The sequence below is a fragment of the Mobula birostris genome, chromosome 24, assembly GCF_030028105.1.
Source record: "Mobula birostris isolate sMobBir1 chromosome 24, sMobBir1.hap1, whole genome shotgun sequence".
Lineage (NCBI taxonomy): Eukaryota > Metazoa > Chordata > Chondrichthyes > Myliobatiformes > Myliobatidae > Mobula > Mobula birostris.
The window spans coordinates 54195378-54214763 of NC_092393.1; the positions used below are offsets into that span (position 1 = coordinate 54195378).

At 44.2% G+C, this 19386-nt stretch overlaps 1 protein-coding gene across 2 annotated transcripts in view; it reads right to left on the reverse strand.

Moving 5' to 3' along the window:
• Positions 1-323: 323 nt before the first annotated feature.
• notum1a (notum, palmitoleoyl-protein carboxylesterase a) overlaps positions 324-19386 on the reverse strand; it is a 78679-nt gene continuing 59616 nt past the window's right edge. For both annotated transcript variants that reach the window (XM_072242471.1, XM_072242470.1), the window contains 5 exons: positions 16053-16244; positions 14174-14274; positions 10542-10689; positions 4067-4114; positions 324-1105 (listed from right to left, as the gene is read on the reverse strand). In XM_072242471.1, coding sequence (XP_072098572.1) covers positions 799-1105; positions 4067-4114; positions 10542-10689; positions 14174-14274; positions 16053-16244 — 796 coding nt within the window. In that variant the 3' untranslated portion in view covers positions 324-798. The remainder of the gene's footprint in view (positions 1106-4066; positions 4115-10541; positions 10690-14173; positions 14275-16052; positions 16245-19386) is intronic.

Genomic DNA, 19386 nt, shown 5'->3' on the forward strand with positions numbered 1-19386 from the left:
GGCCGTGTTGAAGTGGGAATAGGGAATAAACTGAACCCATACAATCTAGAATTGGGGAGAACCATACTTGCCAGGAGACTTTCCAAGTTCTTTCCAAGAGGAGGAGGAACTGAGGTGAATCAAAGTGACACCGTTATGGGAAACATCTATGCTGGGCATGAAATGAGAGCTGAAAGGAGAATCAGTAACAGACTGAACTCTTCTACGCTTTACAATCGCAAGAAGTGTTGGATCTGACAGCAGCATGTAACGTCTCAAAGTGGTTGTCAGAAGATGATTTTAATTCCATTACAAAAAAAAAACATGCGATTAGGAGACAGTATTTACAATTTATAAAGAAACATATCTAGCTCTCTGCCTGCTTAACACTTATAAATATGATTTACATAATAAAATAAATATGTAAAATTACCAACTCAGCATGGGTTTTAGTTTGTTAAAAAATACACAGCATTATAGTTTGTGGCACTTTTGACCTGAATCCTGCTGTCCCGGTTCTACACTGTTAACGGGTGGGGAAAGGAGTAGGTTTATCTGCATTGCATCTTCTTTGTGTTCTGCTGTCCAATCCATCATGACAACCAGTATTTATTTCGAAAGGCTGCTCGACCTTCTTTCTCCTTTAATTAAACAATCCAGTGCTTTCCACCATTTTTGAATTTTAAATTGTGTCCTTGCAGGTTTTTGTTGTGAGAGGTTGTGAGGTTCCAAAAGATAAAGCCTGCCTGCTTCTGCTCAGTGTGGGCTTTGACTTCTTTTCCTCGTCTAAAGTCTCGTCAGTCCCAAGGTGGGGATGTCTTAGCTCCCGCTGCTTAGCATCCCCAGAAGTTTACTAACCTCCAGCCCCTGCTGCTGGGCCATCTTCTGTATATCGAACCCCATGTGCATCAGGAACTGTATGACAGTCATCTCCTGCCCTGTGTACTGGTCTCTGATGGTGGGGCAGGTCGGGTTACAGTGTGGCCACTGACAGCTGTCCGTCAGGTGGACGGGACATCCCTTCAGGGAACTCTTCCCGTTTCGGGTACTGTCTTGAAGGCTCCGGTCCCAGCAGTGCAGTGCCCGGGGGAGGGAGACTCCCTTCACTTGAAGGTTCAACCAGTAACTGAAAGCAAGAGGAAAACTGGCAGTAAGCATAAAGGCAAATGTCATGTAGGACCGACCGTGAGATAATACGATTGAACGTTTCTACTGAGTTATGTTAGTAACTGTACCCATTGGGAGCTACGACCCAGGCTCGCAGGGACGAAAGAGAAAGGCGCAGGCGCACTCGAAATCCCGCGCAGAAGGGGAGAGCCTTCCGCGCGTAGGAGGCCCGATCAATTCACTGGGTGACCGATCGGCCACATTATCGCAATCGATCCAATATGGCACAGGAAACACTTCGCCATCTGTCAGCCACAACGAGAAGGGTGATTCTCAGTTCCAGCTTCAGGCTCACCCTCCCCCAACACTGTTCCATTCGATGGATGCTGAGTAAACATCTCACACATTTTTAAAGAGATGCTCACCATTGGGCTGGCCTGTGTGTTATAGGTAGGCCTTGTTTCTATGCTGTGGTGCTCAAAAACTAATTTACTAAACAGTCATGGCCCACAGGTTATCTTAACCTCTGGTTATTTTTATACAAGATTCCTGACAACATTTTTTCTCACCTCATTAACATTTCTCTATTTCTTTCTCCCTTACGGACACAGGTCCCTCTTCCATTCTGATGACAGGCCTTGAATTGAGCTGTTAATCCTGTTCCTCTCTCCACAGATGCTGCCTGACCTGTTGAGTGTTTCCAAAATTTTCTACTTTTGCTATGAAAGGGATAGATAAGATAGAGGCAGGAAGGTTGTTTCCACTGGTAGGTGAGAGTTGAACCAGGGAACATAGACTCAAGATTCAGGGGAGTAGATTTAGGATGAAGATGAGGAGGAACTGCTTTTCCCAGAGAGTGGTGAATCTGTGGAATTCTCTTCCCAATCAAGGAATGGAGGCTGCCTCAGCAAATATATCTAAGACAAGGTTGAATCCAGAGTTGGAATTAAGGGTTATGGGGAAAAGGCAGGTAGGTGAAGATGAGTCCATGGCCAGATCAGACATCATCTTATTGAATGGTGGAGCAAGCTTGATGGGCCAGATGGCCCACTCCTGCTCCTATTTCTTATGTTCTTATGTTCAGATTTTCAGAACCTGCAGCTTTTATTATTTTACCCCTTTTCCATTGTTGGCTAATTCAAATCATACTTTCATCAGATCTTACAATACACTCCTCTCTCTTCTTAATATCTCCAGGTATTAACACTTGATGTGGCACGGTAGCGTAGTGTGCTTTATAGTACAGGCGATCCAGATTCAATTCCCACAGCTGCCTGTAAGAAGTTTGTACGTTCTCCCTGTGACCGCGTGGGTTTCCTCCCACAGTCCAAAGATGTACCCGTTGGTAGGTTAATTGGTCAATGTTACTTATCCTGTGATTGGGCTGGGATTAAATTGGTGGATTGCAGAATGGTGCAGCTCGGACTGGAGGGGCCTATTCTGTGCTGTATCTCAATAAGTAAATTAATAATCACGATTTACATCCCCTGATTTTAATTTTATTTAGGGATACAGCATGGCAACGGGTCCTTCAGGTCCAACGAGCCCGGGCCGCCCAAATACACCCATGTGACCAATTAACCTACTAACCAGCACAACTTTTGGAATGTGGGAGGAAACGGGGGCACCCGGAGGAAACCTACGCGGCCTGGGGGAGATGGTACAAACTCCTAACAGACAGTGGCAGGGATTGAACCCGGGTGGCAGGTGCTGTAGTACCGTTAGGCTGACCGCTATGCTGCCATGCTGTCCAGCAGTTTCCTTGACCCTCACAGAGCGCTGAAGAGGCAGAAGTACAATTTACAATAGGACTAAAGACATGAAGTCTTTCAGCGGATAGCAATGGTGCTACGATAGTGTTCTGCTAACATGCCACCCACCGTTTACCTCTGCTCTTATGCCTGTGGGAGGACAAATCTCGGATCTGCATTCCGCATACATACTCTGATAATAAATGTACTTTTAATCCCTGAAGGAATACAATGTGGTCTTTCATCTCTTATTTTTAAATAGAATGCTCCACAGATTCCAGGGAGTGTAAGATGCTGCATAAATCTTCAGGGACGAAGTAAGGTGCCCTGGTCAGCAGAGATGAGTTGGGCCAAAGGGCCTGTTTCTGAGCTCTGTAATTTTGTGCCAACATATTGACCCTAATCTGTACGCTTTAGGATTGTGCGGGGAAACCGGAAAACCAGGAGGGAGGCCACACGATCACGGGGAAGACGTACAAACTCCTTACACTCAGTGGGGGAGTTGAGCCCGGGTCACTGGCGCTGTAACAGCATTAGGCTACCGTGCAGCCCGAATTTTATCTCTGCTTTTATGCAGAAGGAATATAATAACAGAGTGCCCCACTGATTTCCAGGGAGTGTAAGATTCCAGAGCTGCGTAAATCATTAAGAGCAAAGTAACCCACCCTGGTCAGCACGAACACACTGGGCCAAAGGGACTGTTGAGCTCTATAATTTTATGCCTCTATGACAATGATTAATTATATTTCATCCATTTGCTTTTATTTGCTCTCTGGTTGCTCTACTTATTTAATTTGTTTTTAAAATATATAATAAGAAATATATTTTTTTTGGAAATTTATTATCTATTGCACTGTACTGCTGCTGTAAAACACCAGATTTCATGATATACAGTACGCCAGTGTTGTTAAAGCTGATTCTGAACAAGACCCGGCTGTCAGTAGTCTACTTCCCAGCCAAAGCAGTGCAGTCTTAGTCGCGTTGAAGAACGAGAGACTGCTGCAGTGATTGAAAGTTTCGTACTGGAATCATAGAGTCGTAGAGAAGTACGGCATGGAAATAGGCCGTTCAGTCCATCTAGTCCGTGCTGAACCATTTAAAGAGTGAAAGAGTGCCGAATTGTTGCTGGCACACGTTTGAGCAGGATGTTAACTCAGCAAAGTTGATCAAACTCCCTTGTTAATGAAACAGCTCGTTAGGTAAAGGACTTTCCCCTTTCCCCGTCTTACCTTTTTGTGATAACTTCATGAGACAAGCATGCAGGCGCAAAAACAGCCCTAAAACCAAAAAAAAATTTGGAATCAATTACATTATAATATAAATATCCTGCACGTATCATACCATATAAACACACACAGTGTAGTTAGCCTTATGTCCCACGGACCCACAGCTGGACCATTGCCCTCCGTACCCTTCCCATTCAAGTACAAGGGTGATTGATAAGTTCGTGGCCTAAGGTAGAAGGAGTCAATTTTAGAAAACTTAGCACATTTATTTTTCAACATAGTCCCCTCCTACATGCACACACTGAGTCCAGTGGTCGTGGAGCATACAGATCCCTTCTTTGTAGAAGTGGTCCACAGCAGGGGTGATTGATAAGTTCATGGCCTGAGGTAGAAGGAGATGAGTTATTCAAACTTTCTGCATTATCACTCAAAGAGTTAAAATGCTCGTGCATGCAACGAGAGCGTCTTGGACCTCCAGGTGGTCCACAGCAGGGGTGATTGATAAGTTTGTGGCCGAGGGTAGAAGGAGATGAGTTATACAGCTCTCATTACATGCACGTGCAGTTCAACTCTTTGAGTGAAAATGCAGAAAGTTTGAAGTTAATAACTCATCTCCTTCTACCTCAGGCCACAAAATTATCAATCACCCCTGCTGTGGACCACTTCCTGGAGGCCCAAGACACCGACTTCTACAAAGAAGGGAACTGTATGCTCCACGACCGCTGGAATAAGTGTGTAAATGTAGGAAAAATAATGACTCCCTCTACATTAGGCCATGAATTTATCAATCACCCCTCGTATTTATCCACACAACAAGAACGAAAGAAAGAATCTTGCAGCAGGATCTGGACCAGATGAGAAAATGGGATGAAAAATGGCAGATGGAATTTAATGCAGACAAGTGCGAAGTGTTGTGCTTTGGGTGGACAAACCAGGGTAGGATTTACAGTGAATGGTAGGGCACCGAGGAGCACAGTAGAACAAAAGTATTTGGGAAGACAGATCCATTAGTTCCTTAAAAGTGGCATCGCAGGTAGATAGGATCGTAAAGAGAGCTTTTAGCGCATTGGCAGTCATAAATCCAAGTACAGGTACTTAGTACAGGGGTTGGTACATTTTGTTGACATTGGTCAGGCCTAATTTGGAATATCATGTACACCTAGCTACCAGGAAAGTTCAGTAAGATTGCAGAGAAAATTTTCAAGGATGTTGTAGGACTTGAAGACCTGTATTATAGGGAATGATTGAATAGGTTCGGGCTCTTTCCCCCTGGAGCTTAGGTGTAGGAGGGGATATTTGACAGAGGTATAGAAAATTAAGAGCAGAATATAGGATATATGGAAGCAGATTTTTTCCATTTATTTTGAGGAGACAGGAGCTAGAGGTCATACATAGATGAAGAGTGGAGGGTGGAATATAAAAGGGAGAAATTCTTCACTCAGAGTGAGATGACAGAAGAAGTGGTGGATGCAGGTTCATTGGATAAGTACGTGGACGGGAAGAGTATGGAGAGCTATGGTCCAGGCGCAGGTTGGTCGGACTGGGCTGAATAAGTCTGGCGCAGACTAGATGGGCTGAAGAGTCTGTTCCCATGCTGTAGTGTTCCTTTTCTCTTTGTAACAGAGGGATTGTGGGGTGTAGGTCCACATCTCCCTGACAGTGACCACACTAGTAGATAGAGTGGTAAAGAGGGCGCACTGCATACTCGCCTTGATCAGTCGGGGTATTGAGTATAAAAGCTGGCCAGTCACGTTTGGTTAAAACTATGGTTTGGCCACATTTGGAGTATTGTGTGCAGGTCTGGTGGCAGCAGTACAGGAAGAATGTGGAGGCTGGGAGAGGGTGCAGAAGAGTCCCACCAGAATGTGGCCCGGGCTAGAGATGGTGACCTACAATAGACTGGGTGCTCATCTCCTGTGCTGTGCAGTCCTATGATTAAGAGAGCTTTTGGGGAACTCACTGAGGATGCCGGATACAGTAGGTGACCCTGACGGACTTGCAGGTGCTCCCGGTGTGGCCTCCTCTGCATCGGTGAGACCCAACGTAGATTAGGGAACAGCGTCGTCGTTTATGGCCTTCTCTACTGCCACAATCAGGAGCAGCACCTCATATTCAGTCTGGGTAGCCTCCAACCTGATGACGTGATATCGATTTATCTAACGTCCAGTAACAGTTCCCCGCTCCACCTTCTCTCTTTATTCCCCATTCTGTCTTTCCTCTTCTCCTCATCTGTCCATCACCACCCTCCAGTTCCACTCCTCCTTCCCTTTCTCTCATGGTTCACTCTCCTCTCCAATCAGACTCCTTCTTCTTCAGTCCTTTACCATCACTTCCCATTTCCTACTTCTTCCCCCCACCTCACTCACTCACCTTCATTCTCTCTCACCTAGTCTCACCGATCACATGCCAGCTTGTACTCCTCCTACCCGCACCTTCTTATTCTGGCTCCTGTCCCCTTCCTTTCCAGTCCTGGTGAAGGGTCTCGGCCCAACTATTGACTGTCTAGCCCCCTCCACGGATGTTGCCTGACCTACTGAGGTCCTCCAGCATGTTGTTTGCGAAACTGTTTTGAACCATTTACTGAAGCCAACCGCTTCATATGTGGGCTTGGTTCACGCAAACAACTGTGGTGACGACGCAGTGTAGGAGTTTTGGATTATCTCCCTCTATTTGCTAATGTAAGTGATGTTTGTTGGCACAGTCTTCTGCCAAACAAAATTGAGGCTGAAATAACCAACTCGTTTAAGAAGAAGCAAGATAAACACACATTGGGAGTGAATTACAGATGCTGGAGAGGTGTAGGCAGGGAAAGTGGCTCAGTCCTTTACACAACAGCTACCTGGAAATGCCTTCTGGCAGTCTCACCCCAACAGTAGATATAAGTTTAAATTTATATCCCGTGATTAAGCAGTCATTACGAATTTGGTTCCAGTTTCGTAATTTTTTTAATCTTAAAAAATTTAAACTTTTTAGTTTAATTTATCGAAATTATTTATTTAAACCTTCATTAAGTGATCCTACCTTTCTTCTTTGGAGGAATAAAGGAGTTTATTCCTTCATGGATCTGTTCCAAGAAGGTTGATTGATGTCTTTTGAGAAATTAGTTACTAAATATTCTCTCTTGTACTCATATTTCCTGCAATATCTTCAGGTCAGACATTTCTTACAAGAATATTTAAGTAATTTTCCATTTATACAGGATTCTGACCTGTTAGATATTATTTTATTACAAACGGTAAATGAACCCTTTAGTGAAAGGTTTTATTGGGAAAATGTATAATTTATTGTTACAACGGCATAATTAACCTTCATTTAAGATTAAGCAAGATTGGGAGAGAGAGCTTAACATGACCTTGATGACAGAGGATTGGTTGCGGATTTTGAAGTTGGTCAACTCTTCTTCGATCTGTGCCAGTCACTCTTTAATTCAATCTAAAATTGTACATTGTTATTATTTGATGAAGGAGAGATTGTCTAAAATATTTCCTAATGTTGATAGTCAGTGTGATAGATGTAAAACCGAGACAGCTATATTCACACACATGTTTTGGTCCTGTTCTGTATTGAAGCATTTTTGGAAATCTATTTTTTCTACAATTTCTAAAGTTTAAAAAATTTAATTTACAAGCTAATAAATTGACAGTTTTGTTTGGTATAATCCCTCAATATATTCATGGTATCTCTCTATCAGACCAACATGTAATTGCATTTGTTACATTATTGGCCAGAAGGGCTATTTTGTTGAAATGGAAAGATGCCTCTGCTCCCACTTTGATACAATGGTTCTCTCAGGTGATGTTATGTCTTAGTTTGGAGAAAATCGGAAGTCGAACTTTTGATCCTCGATTTGATTTCAAGAAAAGGTGGGGTTCATTTGCCTGCTATTATCATCTGATTTGAGTTAATTAATATGGTTTCCTTCCGATTTTTGTTTAAATGGATTTGAGTTGGTGGATTGATGTTTTTCTTTTATGGAAGCTTGCATGGAGTATAGCTTCAGGGTTGTGCTCCCAATGGGGTTTTTTTTTTTGTTTTTTTTTAGTTAGTAGGGGTTCTTCTTTTCTTCCTTTTTTTCTTTCAAAAAAATATTCTTAACACTTTATTTTTTCTTATTATTATTGATATATTGCTTAACTTTGCTAATTTAATTCTTTATTGTACATATTGACATATTGACTTGATTATCTTAATGTATTTTTGTTGATCTTTAATAATAATTAATAAAAAAGATTTTAAAAATGAGAAATGTAATGGAGCCAAACTCCACTAAAAGCAACTACACCATCCAAGCTCACTGGGATGACCAAGCCCAATACACTCAAAATGGCAGAAGTGATTCACTTTGAAAGGTCACACCTGAAGGCAGAATACAGGGTTAATGGCAGGACTCTTAGCGGTGTGGAGGAACAAGAGGGATCTTGAGTTGTTACGCAAGCTGATAGGGTGGTTAAGAATGCATACGGTGTGTTAGGGGACAGAGTTCAAGAGCCGCGACAGAAATGCTGCAGCTCTATAAAACTCTGGTTAGACCACATTTGGAATATTGTGTTCCTTTCCGGCTGCCTCATTATAGTAAGGAGGTGGAAGCTTTACAGAGGGGGCTGAGAAGATTTACCAGAATGCTGTCTCAATTACAGAGTATTTTTCATGAGGCTGCTGAGCAGCGACTTTTCTCTTTGGATTGAAGGATGAGAAGTGGTTTGACGGACATGTACAAGATGATAAGAGGCATGGATGGAGTGGACAGCTGGCGGTAGGTCGAGAGGGTGCAACAGCTTTTCCAGTTTAAAAGCTCCCTCACAGGCTCCTGTCATCGTTGGACACTACGGATAACCACCATTAATAGCTAATACGGTAGGGGGCATAATTTTAAAGTGATTGGAGGAAAGTATAGAGGGATGTCAGAAGTAGGGTTGTTACACTGAGAGTGGAGGGTTCGTGAAACACTCTGCTGGGTGTGGTGGTAGGGATACATTGAGGACATTTAGGAGGCTCTTAGATAGGCACATGGATAATAGAAAAATGGAGGGCCATGTGTAAGGAAGCATTAGATTGATGTTGCAGAAGGTGACAAAGTTGGCACAACATCTTGGGCCAGATTACTGTACTATACTGTTTAATGGCTCTCAGTGGCTTGAAGACAATTTGTAACGAGAGAGCTATGGGCGGTGGTGAACCCAAGTGCAAAGTAATGCCTAGAATTAACTCAGACTCAGCCTCAACCTCAAACTAAACAAGACCACACAAACAAAATCCAAAGGCGAAATCACAAGTAGTAGTACTAGAAATGCAACTCCTATGATTGAGCACTGAGTGCTCGGTACAATGCCTTTAAGTAGACACTTTCCATGAAGGGATGTGGCAGGCAATAATTGGCCATCTGAGTCTTCAAGGGACAGTAGAAGCAAACCATATTCCGGGGAATTGGAGTGCCAGAACTTGGATGCCTGCCACTGTTCGGTCAGGACCAGGACACAAGTGTCCCGTTAAAAGTCTTGTGCAGGAACTCCCAGTCCTCTGGATCACAGGATATATTACATGCGTACCAACGAAGTCCTACAGCTTCTGAGAGACTCACCAAAACGCTCACCTAGTGCCTGCCCCATTTAGTGGATTACAGGACAAAATCCTACGCCATCCCGCCAACTTCCCCAAAGGCACGGGTGTAAGATCTTGTCCCTCTCCCTTGGAAGTTTAAGTGAGGTTTTAAACAAAACAGACCCTGCTTCCATTTCTCCAACCCAGGAATCTGAAACTCTTAACAAAACACACAAACATTTGGAGGTCAGCAGAGCAGACGGCGCCTATAGAGAGGAATAAACAATAGACATTTGGGACCTGAGACCTTTCATCAGGACCGAAAAAGGAGGAAGAAGCCAGAACAAGATGGTGGTGGAGAGGGGAAGGAGTACAAGCTGGCAGGTGATTGGTGAAGCCAGTTTAGGGGGCAGGGTGGGGGGGGGGTAGAGAAGGATGCTGGGAGGTGAGAGGTGGAAAAGATAAAGGACCGAGAAAGAGGAATGTGATAGGAGAGGAGAGTGGACAATGGGAGAAAGGGAAGGAGGAGTGGAACCAAAGGGATATGATGGGCAGGTGAGGAGAAGAAGGGGTAAGAGGAGGCCAGAATGGGGAATGGAGTAAGAGAGAAGGGTGGGGGAGAGGGGGGAAGAAACTACAGGAAGTTGGGGAAATTGATGTTCATGTTGTCAGGTTGAAAGCAGCCTATGGGATATCCTGTTCTGATTTAATGGGAACATACAAAACTTCTGGAGCTTTACTACCTGCAAAGTGCACAGGTTCATTCAGCAGACAGTAAGATAGATAGAAGCCCCAACCCAAACTCCCACCTCCCACGTCACCCACCATAATGTATGTCTTGCAGTTAGATCAGGAACTGATAAAATAGCCAGTTCTTTCCTCAGATTGAAACCGATGGATCTGGCACAGTCGTAGAACCTCAAAGCTGACTTGAACTTACGGAACGTCCTTAAGCGTGTTCTTCAGCTCACGCCCAAGGTTCTGTATGTAGTTCCACTGGCCTTCTTGAACTGGTTGTCCAGTGAGATGTACGTTATCGACCGTAAGCTGTGCTTCGTCAAAGAGCCACTGAACCACGAACAACGGGCCTGTGGTCACAAAACTTGGTCAGGCTTACTTGGGACTTGACCCCACCTCTCCTCCACCAGACTGCACTGAGTACCTCGCCCTCCATTGGGGAGACAAGGAAAACCCGGGGGAGAGACTGGGCTGAAATCTCACCATCCCCGCTCAAGTGTAATTCAATCTCCACGCATTATTTATAAATATACTGGCTCTCTGCTACCAAATAACCAGATTTCTTGGACTTTGACAACTTTATAACATTTGGAATCATATAAAATAAAATGGGCCAGTCAGCCCATCATACCCATGCTGTCCCCTTCCCCCAACATTGCCTGTATCTTTACAGACTGGATTGGAAAAAAGCTGTAGAAGGGTTGTAAACTCAGCCAGATCCACATTGGCATTGGCCTCCCCACCATCAAGAACATCTTCAAAAGGCGATGGCATCCATCATTAGAGACCTTCGCCATATATCTCCTCTTCTCATCAAGGAGGAGGTACAGGGGCCTGAAGACACACACTCAAATAGCTTCTTCCCCTCACCATCTGACTTCTGAATAGTCCATGAACCCATGAACACTACCTCACTCTTTGCTCTCTTTTTGCACTTTTTAAAATTATATATATATATTTCTTATTATAACTGATTTTATGTATTGCAAAACTGCAGGAAACAAACACATCTCACAATATATGTCAGTGCTAGTAAACCTGATACTGGTTTTGATTTGGAAAGTATAATTGTAAATTTTAATTCTGATTCTGGACCAGTACCGTTTCAGGAAGTATATTCCAGTTTGAAATGTCTCATATATTAATAAAAGACCTAATTCCCCTCTGGTTCCTTTGCTGATTTCAGTATATATATTGTATACATTTCTTTGACATTATAAGTACCTTTGAAACCTTTGGTTATCTGAAATCTCTGCCTTCTGCTGCCAGCCCTCCATTGAAAGCAGTTTAGCATTACGTGCTAAAAAAATGAACTTTTGATCTCAGAATCTACCTCACCGTGGCCTTTGTACTTTATTTGTCTCCCTGCACTGCACACACACTCTCTGTAAGTGTGACGCGATATTCTGCTCTTTGCTTTTCTTCTTACTGCCTTGATGTCCTTGTGCGTGTGATGATCCGTTTGCAAACTAATGTTTTTCTTTGTATTTTGGTATGTGTGACAACGCTAAACCAATTCCAACTCTAATTCCATTAATCTTTATCAGAACCCCTTATCATCTTCAACAATTAACTTACAGGGTCATAGATTACTGCAGTACAAAACAGGCCCTTCGGCCCATCTACGCTGACCTGATCTTCTGCCTTCAGCGGAGACATATACCTCCAAACTGTACCTATATATGTACTTATCCAAACTTCTCTTAAATCTTATCAACAAACCTGCATCCACCTCTTCTTCTGTCAACTCCACACTCACACCACCCTCTGAGTGAAGAAGTTTCACCTCAGCTTCCCCTTAAATATTTCACCTTTCACCCTGAACCTATGACCTCAAGTTCTAGTCTCACCCAACCTGAGGGGGAAAAGCCTCCATGTACTCACTGTCTCTATACCCTTCCTAATTTGTATTCCCCTCTAGAAGATCTCAGTTCATTGCCCTGTGCTATATGGAGTAAAGTCCCCACCTATTCAATCTTTCTCAGTGTCTCAGGTCCTCAAGTGCTGCAACATCCTTGTAAATTTTCTCTGCAATCTGTCCTCAGCTTGAAGATCTGGACCTTCAGGCATCAAGTCATCAAATTAGAGTCCAGAACTTGCGGGCCGTATTAATAGAATCAAGTTTCTACCCATTGCTTGGAATGTTTTCTTTCAATGATGTGGCTATTTAACAGACCTCAAGTCAATCCCATCATACTAACACCAGTCAGGGAACAGGGACAAGAACATTTCTGTCCCCAAAGTAGTTTCATAAACCAGACACATTTCAACGTCAATCCAACATTTCTAATGTTGACCTGCTAGGTTCCTCCAGCATGTTGTGTGTGTTGCTTTGTATTTCTAGCATCTGCAGACTTTCTAGTGTTTATTATTCCTAATCATTGGCCAATTGGTTCAATTTCCAAAGATGGGATTTGAGCTCGCTTGCAGGTTATGAGGTTCCCTAGAGTGAAGGTGTCAATCTGTCTAAACAAAATAGGATGATATATCTGGTTGAATACGACAAAGAGGAAGTTCAAAGCTAGACATATGCCAAAGACGTTTTTCCTCCCTCTCTCTGATTCAAAGTCTAAGGGCCTGCTTTTTATAGGAAGTTCTGGGGCATTTCTGGTCCTTCCTCCAAGAGGACCACAACCTTGTCATGGTTTGGAGGCTGGCGTGCCTCAATGACCCAGAGAGCAATGTTGGCTGGAGTCAGGGCTTCATGCTTCAATTCTTGGTAGGGTCACCAATGCCAAACAGGACAAAACAATAGAACAAGAGTGGTTCACTGGTCCTCCAGGTTCGAGGGCTCAGCTCAGGACTAACAACCCTGGTAAAACAAAATTGTTACAGGAACAACAACGAAGAACCCTTCTATGTCTGAGTGCAATGGTATTCCTGAGTTTCCATCTGGAACTTGCGTGACTGGCAGTAGTGAAAACCGAGAGGAAGTACTGACATGATGAAGGAAGCCCTCAACACCACCAGAGATGGAGGACCTTCATTGCCGCCCTAAACGCCAGTGGCGTCATGGACAGTAAGTAATTCTGGTCCTTCCTACCAGACTTAAGTTACATTTTCTACAGTGGGGTTCAAGGCACGTGAATGTACAGGGAATGGAGGGATATGAATTATGTGGACGCAGAAGGGATTAGTTTTATTTAGCACCATGCTCAGCACAGATACCATATGCAGATGGGCTTGTTTCTCTGCTGTACTGTCCCATGTTCTGTACTCAGTGGCCACCTTGTGTACTAAATGAATTGGCCAATGAGGGTATGTTCATGGTCTTCTGCTGCTGTAGCCCATCCACTTCAAGGTTTGACATCTTTTATGTTCCGAGATGCTCTTCTGCACACCACTGTTGTAACGTGTGGTTACATGAGTTACTGTCCCCTTCCTGTCAGCTTGAACCAGTCTGGCCATTCTCCTCTGACCTCTCTCATTAAAAAGCACCGTTGCCCACAGAACTGCTGCTCACTGGGTGTTTTTGGTACTTTGCACATTTCGCTGTAAACTCTAGAAATAGTTGTTTGTGAAAATCCCAGGAGATCAGCAGTTTCTGAGATACTCAAACCACCCTCTCTGGCACCAATCATTCAATAGTCAAAGTCAATTAAGTCACATTTCCTCCCTTTTCTGATGTTTGGTCTGAACAATTGAACCTCTTGACCTCGTTTGCATGCTTTTATGCATCGAGTTGCTGCCACATGATTGGCTGATTAGATATTTGCGTTAACGAGCAGGTGTACAGGTGTAACTCATAAAGTGGCCACTAAATGTATGTTCTATTCTTGATACTCGAAGTTGGTGCACGGCGTTACATTGATGCTGTTTAATTTCTTAACTTACTTCTTAACGTTGGGTATATTTTGTATCCGAAGAAGCAGTTCCACTCTTCTCCTTCTTTGAACTGTTGCTTGCAACGTTTCGGCACAACTCCGTTCCAATAGCTGAAAGGGTAAAGAGGGTTCTAGTCACTTCGGACCAAAAAGCTCCCATCTTACTGAACCAAGAGGGAAGCAGAGGGCTTTGTGTTTACGTAGTGCTCTACAGAGCCCATTGAGGTCCCAAAGCATGGACTAAAAGAATTCGTAATGTGGGAAGCTCAGTAGGAGGTCTGCACACAGTAAATCCCCAAATTGTCAGAACCAGCCAATCTGTTTTAAACAATACGATATTGACCCTACTCCACCTCACTGTCATGGGTATATCATCATGAGGTAGGTTAAGAGCAGTTGAGAACACCAAAAGACTTTAAAACAGTAAGATATAGGAACAGAATTAGACCAAACGGTCCACCAAGTCTACTCCGCCATTCCATCATGGCTGATTTATTATCCCTCTCAACCCTATTCTCCTGCCTCTACCCATAACCTTCGATACCCTTACTAATCAAGAACCTATCATGTACCCAAAGGCTTGGTGTCCACAGGTTCAGGTGGCCATGAATTCACAGGTTCACCACCCTCGGGGTAGTAAGGTTCCTCCTCATCTTTGAAGAAGCTGGGTTAGGAAGAGGTCCAAAGGACACTGCAATGCCCCGTCAGTACTACACCTAAGTTTATATTGTCCACCTATCACCTCCCAGCTTCTCACATCACCCACCTTACCACCCCGCCTCACAGGGTCTCACTATCACATTCTAGCTTGTACTCCTTCCCCACTCCCCACCTTATAATTCTGGCTCCAGCCCCCTTCCTTTCTAGTCCCAATGAAGGGTCTCAGCCAAAAACTTCATCTCCTGGTTGCCCTCCGCGGATGCTGCCTGGCCTGCTGAGTTTCTCCAGCATTTTCCATGTGTCCCCTGAGTACAGCACTTGGTTTCCTGGGGGTTTCCATGTAGAGCCTTGCACTGTGCTGAGATGCAACTCTTGAAAGCCAATCTCCAAACCAACGCAGCAAATGCATCTCCTGCTATGGTTAGGTCTACGGAGGGATTAGAATGGATATTTGGGGGAGCAGATTTAGGAAAGAGATAATGAGGTATTACTTTTTACGGGTGGCAGTGTGGTGATACTTCCCTACCAAAGATACAACTCTGTAGAAAAATTTGCCAAGGGCAATCATGGTCATGGAAACCATGATCGCCTACGCCATATGACACGGCACATAATGATGATGTCATATGACATGGCGTATAATGATTATGTCACACGACACAGCACATAATGATGATGATGACTTTTCCCAGGGAGTAGTGAATCCATGGAATTCTTTGCCCAGGGTGGCGGTAGAGACTACCTCAGTAAATATATTTAAGACACAGTTGGACAGATCTTTGCATAGCAGGGGAATTAAGGTTTGTGGGGGAAAAGGCAGGTAGGTGGAGCAGAGTCCATACTCAGATCAGACATGATCTTATTGAATGGTGGAGCAGGCTCGACAGCCCAGATGGCCGACTCCTGCTCCTATTTCTAATGTTCTTAAGTTTTTTATATAGCAATTGAAAGAGAATCATCAGAAGTATATATTCATGTTACCTTTGTTCATTAGGAATTTGGAGATTGTATGTGATAACGCTCATTTTTTAGAAGAATCATGTGCTGTAAATCAGACAATCTGATTCATGAGATTGACAGGGGGCCATGAAGCAAAAGGTGCTCAGTTAGATTTGGAATCAAGCCACCATGCACTGGAATAACTCGATATCGAAGATATGTTTCCCCTACAGGTTTCTATGGTAAGTTCAAGCCCGCAACAGAAAAGTGTAAGCAGCGACATGCCTTACCTTATCCCTTTCTTGATCGCTTCTGTGGGAGCGCAAGATATTGTGTCGATGCAGTCCGTCCTCTGGTATTGCTTGTTGTCCAGGAACCAGCCTGAATCAGCCAATCCACGGACCTGCACCCCGTGCAGTCCCAGCTCCTCAAGTTGTCGAGCCACGCGGTCCACGTTCAGCAGGACGCCAGTACCTCCGGCACTAAACAAACACGGTCAGTTACACTGTGAACGCAAGAAACTGTTTACACAGCTTCACAACCTCAGGATGTTCACAGCACTTTATAGCTCAATAAAGTGCTTCAGAAGAGATCAGCTTTGGAATATAGATACCGCAGACAGAGATGTGATCATGTCCAGAGAGACTCTGTCTACATTTCTTACTGCCTCAGTAAAGCAGCCAGCATAATGAAAAACCCCCACTCACCCCATACATTTTCACTTCCCTCTCCCATCAGTCAGAAGATACAAAGCCTGAAAGCATGAACCAACAGGGTCAAGGACAACTTCTAACCCATACGAGAAGATGGACCTCCCCTTGACCTCACAATCTACACCAGTCCTGTGCAAAACCCCAAGGGACATATATATGGCTAGGGTACCCAAGACTTTTGCACAGTAATGTAGTAATTTCATGACGTGTGTGAGTGATGGTAAACCTGATTCTGATATGGGTCTCTATTGTGGACTGAGAGTGGGAAGGGGAGTGGAGAGGGAGTGGGAAGCACCAGAGAGACATTCTGTAATGATCAATAAGCCAGTTGTTTGGAATCAAATGACCTTTTCTGGTGTCTCAGGGCTGGGTGTGTCTGCACGCACACAATCTCCCTGCCCTGGCACTCCTTCTCTACCACCGGTCCGACACCCCTCCCATGGCGCTCCACTCTCGCCATCCCCAACATACTTTGCTCCCACCAGATTTACAAACTTGCTCTGTGCTCCGTGTTGAAAAATACAGTACTGTGCAAAAGCCTTTGGCACCCCAGCTATATATAGACCTAAGACCTTTGCACAGTACTGTACCTCATTGTGATTTTGCAATTTATCGTTTATCTGCAATGCTTTCAGTAAATATTAGAATTTATTCTGCATTGCTATTATTTTACCTTGTTCTGACTTAATGCACCGTGTAATGATTTGATCTATGCACGACAGGCTTTTCACCGTACCTTGGTACACATGAAAACAAGAACCAATTCCAAGATGAATTAAAGCTCAATCACAGACACAAGAGATTCTGCAGATGCTGGAAATCCAGAGCAACACACACAAACTGCCAGAGGAACTCAGCAGATCAGGCAGCATCCATGGAAATGAATGAACAGTTGACGTTTCGGGTCGAGACCCTTCTTCTGGACCGGAAAGGGAGATTTCCTTCACTGAACCAAACGTTTTTTTTACAACACTCCGGAAGTTTCAACATTACTACAGTTGGCCTATTTTTTTCCATGGGTGCTCTGGATTCCTCTCACAGTCCAAAGACGTAGCAGTTAGTAGTTTAATTACTACTACTACTACTACTACTACTACTACGTCGACTCAGGCCTAGGGGGCCGGCGTCGGGCACGATGACAGACTCTCCAATTCTCCCTCATCAGTGTGTTCAGTTCATCTACATTAGCTGCGCCGCTGTCTTCGAGGAACGTGTTGACCATAGTCTTGGGAGGGTGCCCAGGGTTCATCCTCCCGTGCTTGGGTTCCCATATGATGACTAGGCTGGCAGGTAACTCGGGATGGCGTAGACAGTGCCCCACTAGTCTTCTCACCTCGATTTTAGTGGTGAGCATCGGTAGGTTGTTATAAAGCTCGACGTTCATCATGTGCTGTTGCCAACTCATGTCAAGAGTCAAGTAGTTTAACTGGTCATTGTAAATTGTCCCACGATAAGGCTGGGGTTAAATCAGGAGTTGCTGGGTAGCGCGACATGAAGGGCTGGAAGGGCCTATTCCACTCTGTATCTCAATAATTAAATAAATATTTTGATTACTTGAATTTAAAATTTCCCATCTGCTATGGAGGGATTTGAACTCACATCTTCAGATCAATAGACCAGCCTTTGGTCCAGTGCCTCAACCACTCTGCTGGTTTTTATTAAGGATGATTTAATGCTGACATATAGTAATCCTCATATGTCAGAACAGCCTATGGTGATGTACGCAAATGCACAGACCTGTTCTCGATGAGACAGCCAAATGGCTAGATTGACAGAAATAACATATGTCTTTGAGTCATTGTTAAAATTGCTTCTTTTTGGTCGCTCCAGGGATCGCTGGATGTTTCCCCTCCAGAGAATTTTAATTAGGAACAAAGAAGACTGAGGAGAGATTTAATTGAGGTATAAAAAAAAAACTCGAGAGGCCTAGTTGTTGCAGGAAGGAACTGTTTCCCATGGCAAGAATGTCAATAAACAGGAAGCAATGGATCGTCTTCCAGCCACGGGATGGAGGAAATCTGAAGGAACAGGAGAGATGGAACACTCAAGCCGCAAAAAAAAACCCAGCACGTTAACAGGCTTTGCAGACCAACGAGCCCGCGCCACCCAATTACACCCACGTGACCAATTAACCTACCAACCCGTGCAGCTTTCGAATGCGGGAGGAAACCAGTGGTCACGGGGAGAAGGTGCAAACCCCTTAAAGGCAGCAGTGGAATTGAACTCGTGTCACTAGTGCTGTAATGAATGATGCTAACCACTATGTTACGATGCCACCGCAAAATGCTGGCATTGTCGTAGTTTGTAAGGGTACTTAATTATTGCAAAACCACCCCCCCAATTTAATCCTAGCCTAATCACAGGACAATTTACAATGACCAATTAACCAGCCAGTACATCTTTGAACTGTGGGAGGAAACCAGAGCACCTGGAGGAAACCTACACGGTCACAAACTCCTTTATGGGCTGCAGTGGGAGTTGAACCAGGGTCACTAGTACTGTAAAGCGTTGGGCTAAGCACGGCACTACCATACGAATGATGCTCGTAGTGATTCTTTAGCTAGCAGGAATAAGATGGGCCAAGTGGTTTCCTTCTGTCTGCTTAATAATTAAATTAATGGTTAATTAAATACGCCTAAGTGGATCAGATGTGAGCACGTTTGATTTAACTGTCAATTTGATCCGGTCTTGATCCTGAATTGGGATTTGGCAGCCTGTTGGAGCATCAGATGATTTTAAACTCTTGGGCCAGCTGGCTGGCCTTCTCTTGTGAGACATCATAGATATTGCAGGAGACATAAGAGACTGCAGACGCAGGAATCCGGAGCAAAAAACAGTCTGCTGGAGGGGCCCGGTGGGTCGTACAGCATCCGTGGGGTGGGGGGGTGGTGGGGGAACGTGCAGTCGACAT